Below are 22,601 nucleotides of genomic sequence, written 5' to 3'. Positions count from 1 at the left end.
GACCATTGTCTTCCAAGCCCATTCTTCCAAGCCCCATCCAGCCAAACCATCGTCTACAGCCCATGAGTCAGTACATAATCACATATCTGGCCATTTCTCCTCCCATGCAAAGTGCACAACCAGGTGCACCGCTCCAAGTTCTGCCCACTGGGAAGATTTCCCATCACTGCTGTCCTTCAGGGACGTCCTAGAAAGGGGCTGTGATGCTGCAGCTGTCCACTTTCGGGTGGTGCCTGCACATTGTGCAGAACCATCTGTGAACCAGGCCCTCATCTTCTCTTCCTCTGTCCACTGATCATAGAGAATTCCTCATGAGGCCATTGGTGCAGACTGGGGGAGAGGAGGCAGGGTGGCAGGAGTGGAGACCATGGGCATTTGAACCACTTTCTCATGTAACTTGCTTGTGCCTTCAGGACCTGCTCAAGCCCAATCACATATATACCACTTCTCTTTGATGATGGAATGCTGCTGTGCACGACCTACTTTATGGTGATGGGTCAGAAAGCACCCAGTTTGGCCGGGCGCGGTGGTTCACGCCTGTAATCCCAGCACGTGATCTGAGGCAGGCAGATCACGATGTCAGGAGATTGAGACCATCCTGGCTAAAACGGTGAAAACCCATCTCTATTAAAAATACAAAAAATTAGCCAGGCGTGGTGGTGGGTGCCTGTAGTCCCAGCTACTTGGGAGGCTGAGGCAGGAGAATGGCGTGAGCCCGGGAGGCAGAGCTTGCAGTGAGCCAAGATCGCGCCACTGCACTCCAGCCTGGGCAACACAGCAAGACTCCGTCTTGGGGGGGGGGAAGCAAGCACCCAGTTCATGATGGGCCGTTCAGGTCTCATAGTGACTTCATGACCCATAATCAAATGTTCAGTTTCCACCAAAGCCCAGTAACTGGCCAGGAGCTGTCTCTCAAAAGGAGAGTAGTTATCTCCAGAAGATGGCAGGGCCTTGCCCCAAAATCCTAGAGGGCTCTGCTGTGATTCACCTATAGGGGCCTGCCAGAGTCTCCAAACAGCATCCCTCTCTGCCACTGACACCTCAAGCACCATTGGATCTGCTGGGTCATATGGCCGAAGTGGCAGAGCAGCTTGCACAGCAGCCTGAACCTGTTGCAGAGCCTTCTGTTCTGGACCCCACTCAAAATTGGCCACCTTTTGGGTCAGTGGATAAATGGGCCGGAGTAACACATCTAAGTGAGGAATGTGTTGCCCCCAAAATCCAAATAGACCCACTAAGCATTGTAGCTCTTTTTGGTTGTAGGAGGGACCAAATGAGGCAACTTATCCTTCACCTTGGAAGGAATATCCCAACAGGCCCCACACCACTGGAGCCCTAGAAATTTTACTGAGATAGAAAGTCCCTGAAATTTTTTTTTTTTTTTTTTTTTGTATTTTTACTAGAGACAGGGTTTCACTATGTTGGCTGGTCTCAAACTCCTGGCCTCAAATGATCCATCCAGCTTGACCTCCCAAAATGTTGGGATTACAGGTGTGAGCCATCGTGCCTGGCCTGAACGTCTTATTTTGGAAAATGTTTAATCAGATCTTTTGTCCATTTTAAAATCAAATTATTACATTTTTTTCCTATTGAGTTGAACTCCTTATATATTCTGGTTATTAATCCCTTGTCAGATGGAGAGTTTGCAAATATTTTCTCCCATTCTGTGGGCTGTCTTGACACTCCATTTTATTGTTTTCTTTTGTGTGCAAAAGCATTTTAAGTTTTTTTTTTTTTTTTTTTTGAGTCAGAGTCTAGCTGTCACTAGTCTGGAGTGCAGTGGCGTGATCTTGGCTCACTGCAACCTCCAGCTCCCAGGTTCAAGTGATTCTCCTGCCTCAGCCTCCCAAGTAGCTGGGATTATAGGTATGTGCCGCCATGCCCAGCTAATTTTTGTATTTTTCGCAGAGACAGGGTTTCACCATGTTGTCCGTGATGGTCTTGATCTCCTGACCTTGTGATCTGCCCACCTTGGCCTCCCAAAGTGCTGGGATTACAGGCATGAGCCACTGCACCTGGCCACTTTTTAAATGTGATCCCATTTGTCCATTTTTGCTTTAGTTGCCTGTACTTTTGGGGTATTACTCAAGAAATCTTCACACAGACCAGTATCCTAGAGAATTTCCCCAATGTTTTCTTTTAGTAGTTTCACAGCTTGAGGTCTGAGATTTAAGACTTTAATACATTTTGATTTGATTTTTGTATATGGTGAAAGATAGGGGTGTAGCTTCATTTTTTTAAAATTTCTTTTATTGTTGTATTTTTATTTTTTTGAAACAAAGTCTCACTCTGTCACCCAGGCTGGAGTGCAGTGGTGTGAATATGGCTCATTGCAGGCTTGAACTCCTGGGCCTAATTGCTTTGGCTACAACCTCTAGCACAATGTTGAAGAGAAACCGCAAAACAGGTATCTTCGCCTTGTTCCTCATCTTAGGGGGAAAGCATGCAGTCTTCCACCACATTATGGATATTAACTGTTAAGTTTTTTGTAGATGTCATTCTTCAGGTTGAGGAAGTTCTCTTCTATTCACACTTGGTGAAATGCTTTTATTGTGCAAAAGTGTTGGATTTTGTCAAATGCTTTTTTTGCATCTATTGAGATGATCATGCAATTAAAATTTCTATTAATATGATGTATTACATTAATTATATGTTGGATATTGAACCACCCTTGCATTCCTGGGATCCCACTTGATCATGGTGTATATTTTTTTTCTTATGTTGCTGGATTTGGTTTTCTAGTATTTTGTTGAGGAATTTTGTATCAATATTCATAAGAGATACTAGTCTGCAGTTTTCTTGTGATGTCTTTGTCTAGTTTTGGTATCAGGTAATACTGGCCTCATAGAATTAGTTGGGAAGTGTTCCTTCTTCTATTTCTGAGTTTGAAAAATTGGTTTTAATTCTTCTCTAAGTGTATGGTAAAATCCAGCAGTGAAGACTTCTAGGCTTGAGCTTTTGTGGGTACTTTTTCCCGTTTTAAATTACTATTTCAACATACTTCACTCATTATAGGTCTATTCAGATTGTCTATTTATTCTGGAGTCAGTTCTTATAGTTTCTTCCTGTCTAGAAATTTGTCCATTTCATCTGCTATGGTTTATATGTTCATATGTTAGAACCTAGTGCCCAAGGTGATAGTATTAAGAGGCGGGGCCTTCTGGGAAGTGTTCAAGTCATGAGTACTCCATTATCACGAATGGGAAAACAGCTTTTATAAAAGAGGTTGAAGGATCGGATCATCTTAATTCCCTTTTTGCCCTTCTACCATATGAAGATACAGCAACAAGGTGCCACTTTGGAAGCAGAGAGTGAGCCCTTACCAGACACTGAATCTGTTGGTGCACTTTGCTCTTGAACTTCACAGCCTCCAGAACTGTGAGAAATAAACTTCTTTCATAAATTACTCAGTCTGTGATATTTGGTCATAGCTGCATGAATGGACTAAGACATCATCTAAATTACCAAATTTGCTGGCATATAATTGTAGTAGTATTCCTTTAAAATCCATTTTATTTGTGGCCAGTTCTGATTCTAGTAATTGGAATCCTTCTCTGTCAGTCTTGCTAAAGATGTCTATTTTGTTTACCTTTTTAAAACTTTTGGTTTTATTTTCTCCATTATTTTTGCATCCTCTATTTCATTAATTTCTGATCTAATTTTTATGATTTTATGATTTTATTCCTTCTTTTTACTTTAGGCCTAGTTTGCTCTTTTTCCAGTGTCTTAAGGTGACAAATTAGTTTATTGATTTGAGATCTTTCTTCTTCTTCTTCTTTTTTTTTTTTGAGACAGAGTCTCGCTCTGTCGCCCGGGCTGGAGTGCATTGGCCAGATCTCAGCTCACTGCAAGCTCCGCCTCCCAGGTTTACGCCATTCTCCTGCCTCAGCCTCCTGAGTAGCTGGGACTACAGACGCCCGCCACCTCACCCAGCTAGCTTTTTGTATTTTTTTAGTAGAGACGGGGTTTCACCGTGTTAGCCAGGATGGTCTCGATCTCCTGACCTCATGATCCGCCCGTCTCGGCTTCCCAAAGTGCTGGGATTACAGGCTTGAGCCACCGCGCCCGGCCTCTTCTTTCTTAATATAAACATTTTCAACTTCTGGGATGTGTTACCATTTTTCAGTTTGGGAGGTTTTCAGCTATTATTTCTTTGAATATTTTTTCTGCTCTTTGCTCTCCTTTTGACATTCCCATTACACATATGCTGGTATGCTCAATGGTGTCCCACATTTTTCTGAGACTGTTTATTTTCATTATGTTGATATTTTTTCTCTATGTTCTTTGGCTAGCATAATCTCTATCAGCCTATCTTCAAATCCACTTATTCTTCCTTCTGCTAATTTTAAAATTTAGGCTGGGTGCAGTGGCTCACCTGAAGTCAGGAGTTTGAGGCCAGCCTGGCCAACATGGTGAAACACCGTCTCTACAAAAAATAAAAAAAATTAGACAGGCATGGTGCTGCGTACCTGTAGTCCCAGCTACTGGGGAGGCTGAGGCAGGAGACTCACTTGAACCCAGGAGTTGGAGGTTGTGGTGAGCGGAGATGTTGCCATTGCACTCCAGTCTGGGTGACAGAGCAAGACTCTCTATCTAAAAAAAAAATTAAAAAATAAAAAAATAATAAATATATATACATATATAAACTTTTCAGATTGTATAATTTCCATTTGGTTCCTTTAAAATAATTTCTATATTCATTTGCTGCAGCCTTATTGTATCATTGTTTTCTTTCTACTGCCCACCAGTATTCAGCCTATGATGTTGCTCCTCAGGGTGTGCAGCTTTGTGTGTGCCCACAGTCACCCTGGGATGAAAGTCATTGTGGTAGAGTTCTCTTCCTCTTTCCCTGACCACATTCAGCAGTTAAGCCACTCATTGCCAACTCTATTGTTTTCCACAACGCCCTGGGGCACAAATGGCTCTACAAACAAATCCAATCAAATTCTGACTCCTTTGAAGAGTTTCTAGGAACACTGTATGATATTCGTTCTGACCCCTGGATGCCTCCTCCCAGCTCTTCTCTTCCTCAGTTATCTCCTGCAAACTTTCTGGCCTATAGCTGAGCCTGTATCTTGTCTCTCTTGCCAGGGTTTCACGGCCTCCACTGTTTCTGAGAGTGCCTTCAGGCTTGAACCTCTTCATTCTTGCAAAGGAAGTCATTTTCTTTGGGAAGAGATTAGGAGCTATCTGTTTTACTGCCTGTTGCTCTGCCCAGGCTAAATATCTGAGCAGGGCTCAGAGCTGAGGGTGCAGAAAACAGTAAGCTTCTCAATACAACTGTTCACTGTTAATGTTTCCTTTCTAGCTATTGTTATTCTGTTTCATTTCATGACTATTACAAGTTGAGTATGCCTAACCCGAAAGGTTCCAAAATTCAAATCCTTTTGAGTGTTAAGATGATGCTCCAAGGGAATGCTCATTGGAGCATTTTGGATTTCAGATTTTTGGATTAGAAATGCTCAGTCAGGGCCGGGTGCGGTGGCTCAAGCTGTAATCCCAGCACTTTGGGAGGCCGAGACAGGCGGATCACGAGGTCAGGAGATCAAGACCATCCTGGCGAACACGGTGAAACCCCGTCTCTACTAAAAAAAATACAAAAAACTAGCCAGGCGAGGTGGCGGGCGCCTGTAGTCCCAGCTACTCGGGAGGCTGAGGCAGGAGAATGGCATGAACCCGGGAGGCGGAGCTTGCAGTGAGCTGAGATCAGGCCACTGCACTCCAGCCTGGGCGACAGAGCAAGACTACGTCACAAAAAAAAAAAAAAAAAAAAAAAAAAAAAAAAAAAAAAAAAAAAGAAATGCTCAGTCGGTAAGTATGACGCATATATTCCAAATCTAAAAAGTCTGAAACTGGACACACTTCCGGTACTGAGGATGCCAGATAAGGGATAAGGGATACTCACCCTGTGCTATTGAGTGAGTCAAGTGTAAGGCTCCCCCAGGGCGGCCCCACCCTCTCCCACAGGGAAGTGATGTCACCAGGAACCCCAGGGGCTCCCATCAAGTCAGGGACCCTGGAGCTGGATGTTCTACAAGCATCCTGGGATGCTGGAAGGATGAGTGGTTTCCAGGGAAATAGGGAAAGATCCGTCCTGGCATGGGCATGGCCAGGAGAATGGCTGGGAGCCTGAGGGCCAAAGTGAGCAGGTGCAGGTCAGGGGCCAGAGCGCGCAGAGCTGTGAAGCCGCAGGCAGGGTCGCCATGGAGGTGATGGGAGTGCCCAGTTCGCGCGTCTGAGGGTCTCTAGGTCCCAGCGTGGTACTCAGTGTGTTGGGGCACCCAGAGTTCCCCATCACCATTCAGGGCCCTGCAGTTTCCCTCGGCAACAGGCATGGTTCTACCGGAAGAGGAGGCTGAGATGCAGATGTGGGACTGTCCCTCAGCACGGTGTCAAGGCTGTCCAAGGAGACAGCAGGGCAGGCTCTGGGGGCCTGGGCAGGCAGCTTCCCCATAGGGCGAGGCCCAGGCCTGGGCCTTTTCCCAGCCCCCACCGCAGTCAGAAGAGGAGGCTGGAGTCCCGGGGGCCTGCCCTGCACTGGGGTTTCTGCCTCTCAAGGACACTACTGTTGCGGTCATGGCCCGACCTGCTTCACTCTCTGTCCTATCATCCCACGAACAAAGCAATGTTCTCTTCCTCATACCTGAAAAAAAAAAAAAAAAAAAAAAAGGCGAAGAAAGCTCCTCGTGCTGCACCTCCCCCTGGCTGGTGACCCTTTTTCAGCGCTCATGCAATCTCCAGAGCTCTAGGACCTGCTGTCCCCACCTCATTCTCCTGCAAACTGGTGCCTGGGCGGGGCTGCCCTGGGCCTTGTCTCCCCTGACCTGCTTCGAAGCCTCCTCACCCTCTGCCTTCCTGGTTCCACAGCTCCGGCCCCCATCCCATTTACTCACCCCTGCGGAGCCCTCACACAGGCCCAGTCCCTGAACAGCAGTCCCCAGTTCCAGACCTCTCACCTGGGTGGCTGGTGGGCATCCCAGACTCACCATCCAGAACTGGTCTCCAGTCCCACCTCCAGGCACACAGCACAGGTCTTCCCCTCTTCCTCCTACCTGCGTCCTGTCCACCAGGCAATCTTCTGTGGCCTCATCGTCCAAATACCTCCAGAAGCTGGCCCTCCCTACCCTCTCCCCAGCCAGGCCCTGCCCTCTTCACCTTCACTCTGGGTGAAGTCATACTTTGATGGGGCACAGAGGCAGATGGAACATGAGGCTGGGAGAAGTGGGAGCTACTGAGTGCTCTAGGTGGTGAGAAGTAACCATGCAGCTCCTTGGGAGCTTTCTGTCTCCTGCTGCCTGCTCTGCCTGGCACACAGAGGATGGCGGGGGCACCAGGATCGCTGAGCTGTTGCCTGGAGAGACCTGGGACCTGATCCGGGGTGGTGCCCTGGCTCCCCCATGGTGGACACATCACCTGCATGCCCTCTCCCACTATCCCCCCATCCCCCCAGCAGAAAGAAGCAGCCGAGGTCTCCTGCTGTACTAATGTATTCCATCTTTCAAAAAGAAAGACATGATTTTAATATTACTTAACAATATGTTAAAAAAGTAGCCAGGCAGGCCTCCGTGTTAATACAGTCGTACACTCTATAACAGACTTGATGGTGTGAGTACTGGGTGGGCTTGTTTTTAACTTTCTCGTTCTGCAAGGGATCTTACACAAGCTGGCTACAAGTCAGGGGGATCAAACACAAACAGCGCAACGTGTACACTCGGAGACAGTAGATTGTGGAGAACAAAGGAGGCCTGCCCCGCCCAGCCCGCCGAGGGTGGGACGCAGGGGCACAGGAGAGCTGAGTGATGGCCGATACCCCGGTGAGGACAGATGACAGGACAGGGCGCAATGCAGAGGCAACGGAGCCATGTGGATGATGCAAACTCCTATCTGGCTACGGCCCAGGCCTCCGAGGCCGTGGTGGTGGGAGAACTTGGCGGGAACTACTGTTCCAATCCGACAGCACAGAGCTACAATCGAAGGAGTCTCACGCACAGACTACACGCACACGAGCTAACAGCGTGGGCCGAGCATCAACTTCTCGGTCTGGGGTTTCAGGCAGCACCAGCTCCGCACAGCCCTTGGCAAGCACCACGGCTCTGGGGTGCCAGCGAGGGGCATGGCTCTTGGAGTGGTGCAGCCTGGCCTGCCTCTCGCGTGTCCCTCTCCAGGCAGTCCTCATTCAGTGGGCAGCAAAGGTGGCTTTTTTCAAGCTAAAATTGGACCAGTTGATAGACAGTCTTTGTCGGGTCTGTCTAGCAGAATCCAAGCAGAACCTGCCAAGATAAAAAGCCAAACAGTCACTGAAGGAAACCGCCCACAACCAAGCTGGTGCTTGGTAAAGCCTATCACACTCCTGTTCTTGCCAGAAACTCACTGCGGGGTCGGGGTTTTGGATTCTCAGTGAGGGGCATGGTGTCAAGGGTCCCCTCCAGGCCCTGCCACAGGCTGCACTTGAGAAGGGGAAAGGACTCGGGAGGAGGAGTGGGTGGGCAGAGGGAGTCCGGAGAAAGAAAACAAACTTTTAATCTGAGAACTGTGAGCCCCCTTAAATGATTAGGCCCAGGCTGGGTGTGGTGGCTCACACCTGTAATCCCAGCACTTTGGGAGGCTGAGGAGGGCAAATCACTTCAACTCAGGAGTTCGAGACCAGCCTGGGCAACATGGTGAAATCCCCCTTTTTTTTTGTGAGACAGGGTCTCACTTTCTTGCCCAGGCTGGAGTGCAGTGGCAGTTTCGGCTCACTGCAACCTCCACCTCCAAGGTTCAAGCAATTCTCTGCCTCAGCCTCCCGAGTAGCTGGGACTATAGCCATGCACCACCACACCCAGCATTTTTTTTTTTTTTGAGAGGGAGTTTTGCTCTTGTCATCCAGGCTGGAGTGCAATGGTGTGATCTCAGCTCACTGCAGCCTCTGCCTCCCAGGTTCAAGTGATTCTGCCTCCGCCTGATAGGATGACAGGTGCCCGCCACCACGTCCAGCTGATTTTTGTATTTTTAGTAGAAACAGGGTTTCACCATGTTGACCAGGCTGGCCTCAAACTCCTGACCTCAAGTGATCCATCCACCTCGGCCTCCCAAAGTGCTGGGATTATAGGTGTGAGCCACCGTGCCTGGACACACCTAGCTAATTTTTTAACTTATTTTTTTGAAATGGAGTCTCACTCTGTTGCCCAGGCTGGAGTGCAGTGGCACAATCTTGGTTCACTGCAACCTTTGCCTCCTGGGTTCAAGCGATTCTCCTGCCTCAGCTTCCTGAATAGCTAGGACTACAGGCACATACTACAATACCCAGTTAATTTTTGTATTTTTTGTAGCTTCTTCCCTGACCAAGCAGCTTTTTTTTTTTTTTTTTTTTCTGAGACGGAGTCTTGCTCTGTCGCCCAGGCTGGAGTGCAGTGGCGCAATCTCGGTTCACTGCAACCTCTGCCTCCCGGGTTCATGCCATTCTCCTGCCTCAGCCTCCCAAGTAGCTGGGACTACAGGCACCTACCACCACGCCTGGCTAATTTTTTCTATTTTTAGTAGAGACGGGGTTTCACCGTGTTAGCCAGAATGGTCTCGATCTCCTGACCTCGTGATCTGCCTGCTTCGGCCTCACAAAGTGCTGGGATTACAGTCATGAGCTACTGCGCCCGGCCGCCAAGAAGCTTTTATAGAGAGCAGAGGCCTCAAAAACATTGTATACACATATATCCTAAATATCAGCTTTTAATTAAGTCAACTTTAAAGCTGTTTAAAAGCATTCCTGTGTCAGGTTTTAGATGGGCAAATAGTCAATATTCTTGTTTCTTGGTTTTTCCTTCCTGAAATTGACATCAAGAAGGAGGTTTGAAGCTGGCCACGGTGGCTCATGCCTGTAATCCTACTACTTTGGGAGGCTGACGTTGGAGAATCACTTGAACCCAGGAGTTTGAGACCAGCCTGTGCAACATAGTGAGACTCCATCTTTACAAAAAGTAAAAAGTTAGCCAGGAGTGGCAACACACATACGCACGTGCCTATGGTCCCAGTTGCTCGGGGCTGAGGTGGGAGGATCCTTGAGGCTGGGAAGTCAAGGCTGCAGTGAGCTGTGACGGTGCCCCCACACGCCAGCCTGGGTGACAAACGTGAGACCCTGTCTCAAAAATAATAAAGCCTTGCTGTGGTGGCTCATGCCTATAATCCCAGCACGTTGGGAGGCTGAGGTGGGTGGATCGCTTGAGCTTACAAGTTCAAGGCCAGCCTGGACAACATGGTAAAACCTCATCTCTACAAAAAAAATACAAAAATTAGCCAGGTGTGGTGGCACACACATGTGGTCCTAGCTACTTGGGAGGCTGTGGTGGGAGCATGGCTTGAGCCTGGGAGGCGGAGGTTGCAGTGAGCCTGTTGCCAGTGGCAGGTATCTGAGTTGCTGGTGGCAAATCTGTACGTGTCTGCAGCAGCCTCAATTGTTGCCTCCTCAGATTTAAGAATCTGACCAAAGGCCATAAGGCAGAAGAAGAGACTGAGGCAAGTTTTAGAACAGGAGTGAAAGTATTAAAAAGCTTGGCCAGGCGCGGTGGCTCAAGCCTGTAATCCCAGCACTTTGCAAGGCCGAGACGGGCGGATCACGAGGTCAGGAGATCGAGACCATCCTGGCTACCACGGTGAAACCCCGTCTCTACTAAAAAATACAAAAAACTAGCTGGGCGAGGTGGCAGGTGCCTGTAGTCCCAGCTACTCGGGAGGCTGAGGCAGGAGAATGACGTAAGCCTGGGAGGCGGAGCTTGCAATGACCCGAGATCCGGCCACTGCACTCCAGCGAGACTGCACAGAGCGAGACTCCGTCTCAAAACAAAAACAAAAACAAAAACAAAAACAAAAAAACAAACAAAAAACCACAAAGCTCTAGAGCAGAAACAAAAGGAAGGAAAGTGTACTTGGAAGAGGCCAAGTGGGCAACTGAGACAAGTGCCCCGTCTGGCCTCTGACGTAGGGTTCTAGATGTTGGCATACTTGGGTCTTGCATCCCTTCTCCCAATTCCTCCCTTGGGGTGGGTTGCCAGCACACACAGTGGTCTGCTAGCACTTGGGAGGGAGCATGCGCAGTGTGTTTACTGGAGCGTGGGCGTGCTCACCTGAGGCGATCTTCCCTTACCAGTGGAATGTACCTGGAAGGTCACACACCAGTTAAACTCCACCATTTTGCGCCTTAGTGCACATGCTTGAGCTCACGTGCCCAGCTCCTGAGATCTTATCAGGAAGCTGCTGAGCACCAGCTTCAGGTGTTTGTCTACTGGGGAAACTGCCTTTCCCTGGTGCTGGCTGGGACCAGTGATTATTTCAGGCAGTGCGACAACTGCCTAACCATCACTGATGGTCGCCTGACGTCCCTGGTGGATGGAGGAGGCCCTCCCCTGCCCGGCTCACGCCTGACTAGTTGTCTCTGTAACAAGCTGAGAATGCGCCACTGCACTCCGGCCTGGGCGGATAGAACCAGACTTTGTCCTCTCCTCAGAGAAAAAAAAAGAAGTTTTGGAGGTGGAACATACTTGCTTATTAGAGGTCTAGGGTAATCACTATTTAAAGCTATTTGTCTTTGAATGTTTTAATAAACGGTTTCGTTTCTGAGTATATGGTTTCATTTAGCTTAGGAGAAGGCTAAACAAAACAACGACAAACCCCTATCATATTCTAAATGTAAACCAGAAATTTACAACCATTCAAGGGCATACCTGCACAAATGACTCAAAACCAACACACACAGACATGCATGAGACCAAAATTAAGAATCCCTTTATGGCTTTAACCAAGGTCTCTAAAGAGGGAACAAAATTTCAGCCCCAGGCCCCTCTCAAGAGTAGCTTAAAGAAAGTCTTGCTAGCTGCAAATAGGGTGTAACCCACGTTGGTCAGGCCATATTTTCGAAGGTCTCAGCTTCTCAGCTGACAGTCTATGCACAAATGCCAGGTGGAAGATTTAAAGAGACAGGAAAGTAGAAAAATGAAACTGCCCATGGGACTAGTGCCAAAAGTTGGGAAAATGAGGGAAGGTAAACATATGGGGTTGGGCTGGGGTGGTAGCTCACGCTTGTAATCCTAGCACTCTGGAAGACCGAGGTGTAAAGACACCCAGAGGCCAGACTGGACAACATGAAGAGATGCCTTCTCTACCGAAGAAAAAAAAAAAAACAATTGGGCCGGGTGCGGTGGCTCATGTCTGTCATCCCAGAACTTTGGGAGGCTGAGGTGAGGCGGGCGGATCACCTGAGGTCAGGAGTTCGAGACCAGCCTGACCAACATGGAGAAACACCGCCTCTACTAAAAACAGAAAATTAGCCAGGTGTGGCGGCACATGCCTGTAATCCCAGCTACCCGGGATGCTGAGGCAGAAGCATCGCTTGAACCCGGGAGGCAGAGGTTGCGGTTAGCCAAGATTGCACCATCGAACTCCAGCCTGGGCAACAAGAGCGAAACTCTGTCTCAAAAAAAAAAAAAAATTTTTTTTTAAAAATTAGCTAGGCACGGTGGCGCATCTCAAGTCCCAGCAGTGAACTGTGATCAGGCCACTTCACTTCAGCCTGAACAGAGACTTTATTTTTAAAAAGTCTTTTGGGGTTTAAAGTTTGCTCACAGATTCCTCTGGCCCCACTGGCACCACCTGTGGGCTGCTAAGTAGCTGTCTTCAGTAAAAAAGGATTTACGTTCTACCTTTAGGCAAACATGAGAGAGGTGGAGACAGCCCCCTGTACTGTCTTCAGTTCAACAACACCCAGTATTTGAGCAGTATTTGAGAGAGAAATGTTTTAGTTTCCTTTAGTAGAAAAGATGACAAATGGGTATCCCAAATGATCAAGTCATAAATAAATTTAAGTAAATTCAAATTAATTCCTATGAGTGGTTATCCTAAGCTAAAGGTACCCACTGAGGAAAGAAGTCTGTAGTGGCTCTAAGGAACTGTAACTTTGTTTCAAATCCAGTTCAGCAGGAATGCTGCTTAGCTAATTCCCTGGATGACAAAGTAAGAGAAGGTGTCTCAAAAAACAATAAATAGCTGGGCGCGGGGGCTCACGCCTGTAATCCCAGCACTGTGGGAGCCCGAGGCGGGCGGATCACGAGGTCAGGAGATCGAGACCATCCTGGTTAACATGGTGAAACCCCGTCTCTACTAAACATATGAAAAAAAAATTAGCCAGGTGTGTTGGCAAGCGCCTATAGTCCCAGCTACTCGGGAGGCTGAGGCAGGAGAATGGCGTGAACCTGGGAGGCGGAGCTTGCAGTGAGCGGAGATCGCGCCACTGCACTCCAGCCTGGTCAACAGAGCAAGACTCCGTCTCAAAACAAACAAACAAAACAATAAAGATTTACACCCTTAAGCGACTGAGAGCCCTCTCTAAAACAAACTTCCACATCTCGTAACTTGAGGGCCAGGGAGAGAACTCACCTTCATGCACCAGTTTAAAACTAACAGGAATTGGTCACAATTTTTTTTTTTTTGAGATGGAGTCTCACTCTGTCGCCAGGCTGGAGTGCAGTGGCGCGATCTCACCTCACTGCAACCTCCGCCTCCCGGGTTCAAGCAATTATCCCGCCTCAGCCTCCCAAGTAGCTGGAACTACAGGCGAGAGTCACCACGCCCAGCTAATTTTTGTACTTTTAGTAGAGATGGGGTTTCACCATGTTGGCCAGAATGGTCTCCATCTCTTGACCTCATGATCCACCGGCCTCGGCTTCCCAAAATGCTGGGATTACAGGCGTGAGCCACTGCAACCAGCTGGTCACAATTTTTTTTTTTTGAGTCGGAGTTTTGCTCTTGTTGCCCAGGCTGGAGTGCAATGGCATGATATGGGCTCACTACGACCTCCCCTTCCTGGGTTCAAGAGATTCTGCTGCCTCAGACTCCAGAGTAGCTGGGATTACAGATGTGCACCAACATACCCAGATAATTTTTATTTTTTCGGTATTTTTAGTAGAGGTGGGGTTTCACCATGTTGTCCAGGCCGGTCTCAAACCCCCGACCTCAAGTGGTCCACCCGCCTCGGCCTCCCGAAGTGTTGGGACTACAGGCATGAGCTACCGCACCTGGCCTTGGTCACAAATTTAAGGAGAAAAAAGGGTCCAAATTACAAACAATGGGAAGCAGCAATTTTAAAAGCATGCTGTGTAATTTAGGCCAAAAAAAATGAAACCAGAAGAGGAAGGGAGCCAAACTGCCGGTACCGGGACCCGGATCCCATGCTGTGAAGCGAGGCCAGAGAAGGCAGTTTTCCTCCTTTTCCCCCGAAACCCGAATCTCTTGCCTCTTTAGAAAGGGAAGGGGGTTAGAATCAACAACTCAAGTTTTTAAGAAAAAAGAACAAATTAGGAGAGGAGGTGATTACAAAAGTTGTTTGTCAGGGTCAGGCTTGGTGGCTCAGGCCTCTAATCCCAACGTCTGGAAAGCCGAGGCAGATACAGCACTTGAATCCAGGAGTTTGAGACCACCCTGGACAACATAATGAGACCCGTCTCTACTAAACATTTTAAAAATTAGCTGAGATTGGTGGCCCACGCCTGTAGTCCCAGCTAGTCAGGAGGCTGAGGTGGGAGGATTAATTGAGCCTGAGAGGTCAAGGGTGCAGTGAGCCAAGATCATACCACTGCAATCCAGCCTGGGTAACAGAGCAAGACTATTGTCTTTAAAAAAAAAAAAAAAAAAGGCCGGGCGCGGTGGCTCAAGCCTGTAATCCCAGCACTTTGGGAGGCCGAGACGGGCGGATCACGAGGTCAGGAGATCGAGACCATCCTGGCTAACACGGTGAAACCCTGTCTCTACTAAAAATACAAAAAAACTAGCCGGGCGAGGTGGCGGCGCCTGTAGTCCTAGCTACTCGGGAGGCTGAGGCAGGAGAATGGCGTGAACCCGGGAGGCGGAGCTTGCAGTGAGCTGAGATCTGGCCACTGCACTCCAGCCTGGGTGACAGAGCCAGACTCCGTCTCAAAAAAAAAAAAAAAAAAAAAAAAAAAGTTGTCAAGAATTCTCATTGGTTTATAGAAATTATATTGAGAGTGATTGCCTATAAACTATTAAACTGTAGGATGTGAGTTATCTAGTATATGACAACATTAAGAGGTTAATTTACAGCTACTTTGGCCACACTCTATCTAGAGTCTATACAGCAGGCGGATTACTTAGTTCGAGGTGGGGGAGGGGGTAGGATGTGCCTGCTCTCACATTTCACTGCCTCTCTGGATGTGATACTTTTTTTTTTTTGAGACAGCGTCTTACTCTGTTGCCCAGGCTGGAGTGCAGTGGTGCAATCACAGCTCACTGCAACCTGGACCTCCTGGGCTCAAGTGACCCTCCCCCACCTCAGCTTCCCGAGTAGCTGGAACTACTAGTGTGCCACCATGCCCAGCTGATTCTACTTTTTGTAGAGATGACGTCTTGCTGTGTTGCCCAGGCAAGCACCTTCTATATATACCTATATATATCTACACACACATATATATGTATTATTTTTTATTTTAAAAAGAGACAGGGCCAGGCGAGGTGGCTCACGCCTGTAATCCCAGCACTTTGGGAGGCTGAGGTAGGTGGATTACCTGAGGTCAGGAGTTCGAGGTCAGCCTGGCCAACATGATGAAACGCTGTCTCTACTAAAAATACAAAAAAATTAGCTGGGCGTGGTGGTGGGTGCCTGTAATCGAGGCTACTCAGGAGGTCGAGACAGAAAAATCGCTTGAATTTGGGAGGCAGAGGTTGCAGTGAGCCAAGATTGCACCACTGCACTCCAGTCTGGGTGACAAGAGCAAAACTCCATCTCAAAAAGTTAAAATAATAATAATAATAAAAAGCTTCAGTTGACGGAATTCCTCTCTTCTGTAACCCTTGATAACTATATGCACTTTCTCAGCCCGCTTTTCTTTTTGCTGACATGATTGCTGCCAAGAATAACGTAAAGCTTCATGGACTGGAAAGTTTAAATTCTTTCTCTATCCTCTGTTTTGTTTTTAGACAGGGTCTCACTCTATCTCCCAGGCTGGAGTGCAATGGCACAATCGCAGCTCACACCTCAAACTCCCGGGCTCAAGTGATCCTCCACCTCAGCCTCCCAAATAGCTGGGATTACAAGGTATGAACGCTGTGCCTGGCTTCTTATTTCAGATAAACAAAAGATTAATAATTGCTTATTTCTTAGGTTTTCACTATAGGTTACTAAAAGTTAAAATTCTAACATATGGTAACTCAAAGTAGAGATAAGCAGGAAAACAGTTCTATATATAGAATACGTAAGAAAACTAAGATGTGTTTTGGTAAGAAAGGTTATAAGAAAAACACAAGGATGTGGTTTTGTCAAAGGAAAAAGTGATTTTGACTACTTCAGAGGTTATTTAAAAGTGATATTAAGTTGAAAAAAAGATGGCAAAGAAAAAATGAATACAGAAAGTTGGGAAAAGGAAGTGAATGAGACAATTCTAAGAGGTTATAAAAGATTTATGGAAAACTTGTGTGGTCAAAGCTGACTGAGACTGGATGGATCTGTTTAAAAGATTTCACTACAATTAATAGTAATACCCTGATGTAACTGGTTTTCTCTTTTCAGTAAGATTTCATGTAGTATAACAAAATATTTTATCAATTATCCTTTAAGTTGGAAAAAAAAAAAGATATTCTGTTGGCCTCATGCCGTTTTCATTATGTCTTCTGACTGCTGAGAAAACTGAGTCTCAGGCAGGGCGTGGTGGTGCACGCCTGTGGTCCCAGCTACCAAGGAGGCTGAGGTGCAAAGATCACCTGAGCCTGGTGGTTAAGGCTGCAGTGAGGCCTGACTGCACCACTGCCTGAGCAATGGAGTGAGACTCGGTCTCAAAAAAAAACCCCCAAAAACCCAACCCCCAAAACCAGAGTCTTCTATCAAAATATAAAGGTTTTTGCTTTTTGAAACCTTTGAATTATTAATTTAATTAAATGAATAACTTACTTTGTGATCTTATTTTGATATCAAGTGTTTTAAACCTCTGATATTGACATACTTCCTAAAATCAAATTTTAAATTCTGAATTAGTCTTTTTTACTCCAAAAAAAAATTTTTTTTTGAGACAGAGTCTCGCTCTGTTGCCCAGGCTGGAGTACAGTGGTACAATCTCAGCTCACTGCAACCTCCACCTCCTAGGTTCAAGCAATTCTCTGCCTCAGCCTCCCGAGCAGCTGGGATTTCAGGCGCCCACCACCACGCCTAGCTAATTTTTGTACTTTTAGTAGAAAGGGGGTTTCAACATCTTGGCCAGACTGGTCTTGAACTCCTGACCTCATGATCTACCCGCCTTGGCCTCCCAAAGTGGGATTACAGGCGTGAGCCACTGTGCTCTGCCTAAAGTATACTTTTTTTTGGTTTCAGACAGAGTCTCGCTCTGTCGCCCAGGCTGGAGTGCAGTGGTGAGATCTCAGCTCACTGCAAGCTCCGCCTCCTGGGTTCATGCCATTCTCCTGCCTCAGGCTCCCGAGTAGCTGGGACTACAGGAGACTGCCACCACACCTAATTTTTTTTTGAGATGGAGTCTCGCTCTGTCGCCCAGGCTGTAATGCAGTGGCCGGATCTCAGCTCACTGCAAGCTCCGCCTCCCGGGTTTACGCCATTCTCCTGCCTCAGCCTCCCGAGTAGCTGGGACTACAGGCGCCCGCCACCTCACCCGGCTAGTTTTTTGTATTTTTTAGTAGAGACGGGGTTTCACCGTGTTAGCCAGGATGGTCTCGATCTCCTGACCTCGTGATCTGCCTGTCTCGGCCTCCCAAAGTGCTGGGATTACAGGCTTGAGCCACTGCGCCTGGCCTTTTTTTGTAGTTTTAGTAGCGATGGGGTTTCACCATGTTAGCCAGGATGGTCTTGATCTCCTGACCTCGTGATCCTCCTGCCTCAGCCTCCCAAAGTGCTGGGATTATAGGCATGAGCCACCGCGCCTGACCTAAAGTATACTTTTGTAAGCAAAACTGAAACACTGGACCAGGTGTAGTGGCTCATTCCTACAATCCCAGCACTCTGGAAGGTTTGAGACTCCTCTGAGCTCCAGAGTTGCAGAACAGCCTGGGCAACACGGCAAAACCCTGTCTCTTTCTTATTTATTTATTTATTTATTTATTACTTATTTGTCTCCAAATCTGAATGAAACCTGAGAATGGTTATTATTGTCACCCATCCATCAGGTATAATTATGGTTGCTTAAACTGTGGTTCATTCATTCAACCACAAACATTTGTAAATGCCCAACAGTGTTCTTGCCTGGAAGCCTCTATGAGACTGAGCCCCTCACTCCCCCAAACTGGAAGGGCTGACTGTGTCATCTCCCAGAATCCAAATTCTCTTTCCCTGGCCCTAGCTAGTCAAGCCCTGAGTTTGTGATGTTACCTCCTGCCTCTGCCGTCCCCTCCTAACTCTGACAATCAGTAATCCTGTCTCCATTAGTGCATGTGTGACCCTGTCCTCCGAGCCCTTTCTTGGCACGGCAGCTAGAATAGAGTGCTCGAGAACATCAACCACATTCCTGCTCCAAGCCATTCACGGAATAAATCCAATCCAAACCATCGCACGGCTTCAACAGGTTCTTGCAGCATGGGCACAGAACTCACGCTGCTCTCTAAGGCCCCCAGGCCCAGTGTGACCTGGCTTTGTCCCTCCCCATACCACCTGCACCCCAGACACAGTGGCCTCCGCATCAGGCCTGTTTTGTCAACTACAGACTACGTGAGACATGCACACGGTATCTGACACACAGAACATCCACATAACCAGCATGCAGAATCCTGAGTCACAGCACCCCCAGGTCACAAAACCTGACACTGCTAACCATGGCGCCACGCTGTCCTCTCCGAAGAGGTAGCCATTGCTCTAGTGTTTGGAGTAATTAGTCCACCATAGTTTTTGGTAATTTCATGACTTCTCTATAGCATCCTAAATGGTAGTATGGTTGTGCTGTGTGGTCTCATATCGAGGGAACTGCACTGTATGTACATGGTCTTACAGCTTCTTATTTCACTCAACATCATGTCTGTGAGAGTTCTCCATGAGCCGGCAGTCTGCTCATTTTCACTGTGGTATGAACACGGCAGAGAACACATAGCTACTGCTTGCCTCCTGTTTGCCCCGCCCCCCCGGGGACATGCAGGAGAACCTCTCAGCTGTTCGCTGGCTTGGATGGGAGGCACAACTTCAATTTTGCTAGATTCTGCCAAACTCTTTCCCAAAGTAATTTAACAGTTATGCTCCCCGGAGTGGTGGGTAGGGACTCCCGTCACTCCACGCCTTCCTCCAGCAGGAGAGAGGGAGGGTTCACCGGCTGCAAACCCATGAAACAGCAGCACCTCCCCTAGTCTTGCCATGGGCTCCTTGGTCAGGCTCAATTTGTAGTTTATTGGTCAAAAGCTTGCTGTGGGATCCTAATCTTTTGCCTTTGTTTTTTTGTTTGGTTTTGGGAGAAAGGATCTCTCTGTTGCTTAGGCTGGAGTGAGGTGGCATAAGCATAGCTCACTGAAGCTTCAAACTCCTGAGTTCAAGGGATTCTCCTGTGTCCATTTCCTGTGTCCATTTCCTGAGTAGCTGGGACTACAGGCATGTGTCACCATGTCTGGCTAATTTTTTTTTTTTTTTTGAGACGGAGTCTCCCTGTCACCCAGGCTGGAGTGCAGTGGCCCAATCTCCGCTCACTGCAAGCTCCGCCTCCTGGGTTCACGCCATTCTCCTGCCTCAGCCTCCCAAATAGCTGGGACTACACGCGCCCGCCACCACGCTCAGCTAATGTTTTGTATTATTTGTAGAGATGGGGTTTCACCGTGTTAGCCAGGATGGTCTCGATCTCCTGGCCTCGTGATCCAGCCTCTCGGCCTCCCAAAGTGCTGGGATTACAGACATGAGCCACCGCACCTGGCCCATGCCTAATTTTTAATTTTTCTGCAGAGTTGCGGTCTATGTTGCTCAGGTTGGTCTCAAACTCCTGGCTTCAAGCAATCCCCTCGCCTTGGTCTCCTAAAGCACTGGGATTACAGGCATGAGCCACTATGGCCAGTCCTTGACAGCTTTATGAAACTAACCCTTCCTATCTTTGGATAATGAATCTCTGTGATTTAGATCTTCTTTAATGTTTTCCAGTAAAGTTTCATAGTCTTTTGTATGCAAGTCTTATGCAACTTTTGTCACATTTATCTGTGGATACTGCAGAGATTTTGGTGCTATTATAAACACTCTTTTAATTTGAGCTACATTTCTAATTATTTGTGGTGTGGGTGTAGAGAAAAATAAGTTCTTTTTTTTTGAGACGGAGTCTCGCTCTGTCGTCCAGGCTGGAGTGCAGTGGCCGGATCTCAGCTCACTGCAAGCTCCGCCTCCCGGGTTCACGCCATTCTCCTGCCTCAGCCTCCCGGGTAGCTGGGACTACAGGCGCCCACCGCCTCGCCCGGCTAGTTTTTCTGTATTTTTTAGTAGAGACAGGGTTTCACCGTGTTAGCCAGGATGGTCTCAATCTCCTGACCTTGTGATCCACCCGTCTCGGCCTCCCAAAGTGCTGGGATTACAGGCTTGAGCCACCGTGCCCGGCCTTTTTTTTTTTTATTTAAAAAAAACCAGGGTCTCGCTGTTGTCCAAGCTAGAGTGCAGTGGTGCCATCTTGGCTGACTGTAGCCTTGATCTCCTGGGCTCAATCCTGCCACTTCAGCCTCCTGAGTAGGTGGGACCACAGGTGCACGTCACCACATCTGGCTAATTATTTTATTTTTTGTAGAGACAGTATCTTGCTATGTTGCTCAGGTTGGTCTCAAATTCCTGGACTCAAGTGATCCTTCCACCTTAGCCTCACAAAATGTTGAAATGACAGGCATGAGCCACCGTGCTCTGTTTAAAAACAAAAAAACAAAAGCAAATAACTTCTGTACTGATCCTACACAGTTAGCCCCTTGCTGTCAGTTATTTTATATTTCCTGTGTAGACAATTAGATCACCTGTAAAACTGAGTTTTAGTTCCTCTTTTCTACTCCTTTAGCCTAGGAATTACAATTTAAGGTTGAATGTAAAATACTTTTTTTTTTGGAATCTACTGATCCATGATCATATGGCTCTTTTTAATATATTAATGTAGCAACTAACATTAGTGGATTTTCTAGATGGGTGCGGGGGCTCACACCTGTAATTCTGGCACTTTGGGAGGCTGAGGTGGGCAGATCACTTGAGGCCAGGAGTTCGAGAACAGCCTGGGCAATGTGGTGAAACCCCGTCTCTACAAAAAGAAGAAGAAACAAAAATTAGCCAGGCATGGTGGCATGTGCCTATAGTCCCAGCTACTTGGAGGGCTGAGGTGGGAGGACTGCTGGAGCCTGGGGAGGTCAAGGCTACAGTGAACAGTGACTGTGTCATGGCACTCAAGCCTAGGTGACAGTGAGACTCTGTCAGAAGAGAGGGAGGAATGAAGATTTTTTTTTTTTTTTTGAGACCGAGTGTCTTTCTGTTGCCCAGGCTGGAGTACAATGGCGCAATCTTCGTTCACCGCAACCTCTGCCTCCCAGGTTCAAGGGATTCTCCTGCCTCAGCCTCCCGAGTAGCTGGGATTACAGGCATGCGCTACGACACCTGGCTAATTTTGTATTTTTAGTAGAGACGGGGTTTCCCCATGTTGGTCAGGCTGGTCTCAAACTCCCAACCTCAGGTGATCCGCCCGCCTCAGCCTCCCAAAGTGCCAGGATTATAGGCGTGCAGCCACCACACCTGGCCAATAAAGTGAATTTTCTAATATGAAACACTATTTGCATTCCTGGGATAAACCAATTTGGTCATGGTATACAGCTTTTTAAAATACACTGCTACTGGATTTGGTATATTAATTTGTTTTTGTTTTTTTTTTAATTACACCGATGTAAGTATGATAATATTTTTGAGACGGAATCTTGCTCTAGTTGCCCAGGCTGGAGTGCAATGGCATGATCTTGGCTCACTGCAACCTCTGCCTCCTGGGTTCAAGCGATTCTCCCGCCTCAGCCTCCTGGAAAATATTTTCTTTAGGATTTTTGCATCTAATATGAGCGAGACAAACCTGCAATTTTTCCTTTTTTCTGGCATTGTTTTGGGCAGATTTTGGTATCAAATTTTACTTGTCTCATAAGACAAAGTAGGGAGTATTCACTTGTATGTATGCTGTCTCACTCATTTAAATGCACTAGTAGAGTTTGCTCACGACTGGGTAATTCATTCTTTGAAAGTCTGAAAGTTTGGTAGAATTCTCGGTAAAACTGTTACCATGTAGTTTTCTCACTGAGACTTACAGCTATTGTTTTCATTTCTTTAGTAGTTACTGGACCATTTAGGCTATTTTTACCTTGGGTTGATTTTGCATTTCATAGTTTTAAAGTCAATTGTAATGAAGTTGTTCATAGTGTTCTCTTATTTTAATCTCTCCAGTATCGGTAGTTATTTCCTCCTTTTCACTTATACATTTATAAAATTAAAAAAAAAATTTTTTTTTTTTTGAGACAGGGCTCTTGTCACCCAGGTTGGAGGGTAGATGCACAATCTTGGCTCACTGCAACCTCCAGCTCTTGGGCTCAAGCCATCCTCCCACCTCAGCCTCCTGAGTAGCTGGGACTATAGGCGCATGCCACTACATCTGGCTAATTTTTTTGTAGAG

At 47.3% G+C, this 22,601-nt stretch overlaps 1 protein-coding gene across 5 annotated transcripts in view; it reads right to left on the bottom strand.

Moving 5' to 3' along the window:
• Positions 1–7,471: 7,471 nt before the first annotated feature.
• The window catches only part of FAM193A (family with sequence similarity 193 member A), a 199,673-nt gene continuing 184,543 nt past the window's right edge, over positions 7,472–22,601 (bottom strand). For 4 of the 5 annotated variants that reach the window (XM_030919842.1, XM_010384373.2, XM_030919851.1 and 1 more), the window contains exon 21: positions 7,478–8,270. In XM_030919842.1, coding sequence (XP_030775702.1) covers positions 8,177–8,270 — 94 coding nt within the window. In that variant the 3' untranslated portion in view covers positions 7,478–8,176. Of the gene's footprint in view, positions 8,271–22,601 lie in introns of all 5 variants that reach the window. The other variant, XM_030919819.1, reaches the window with a different exon arrangement.

The sequence above is a fragment of the Rhinopithecus roxellana genome, chromosome 2, assembly GCF_007565055.1.
Source record: "Rhinopithecus roxellana isolate Shanxi Qingling chromosome 2, ASM756505v1, whole genome shotgun sequence".
NCBI lineage: Eukaryota > Metazoa > Chordata > Mammalia > Primates > Cercopithecidae > Rhinopithecus > Rhinopithecus roxellana.
This window is presented reverse-complemented; position numbering and strand designations above follow the sequence as displayed.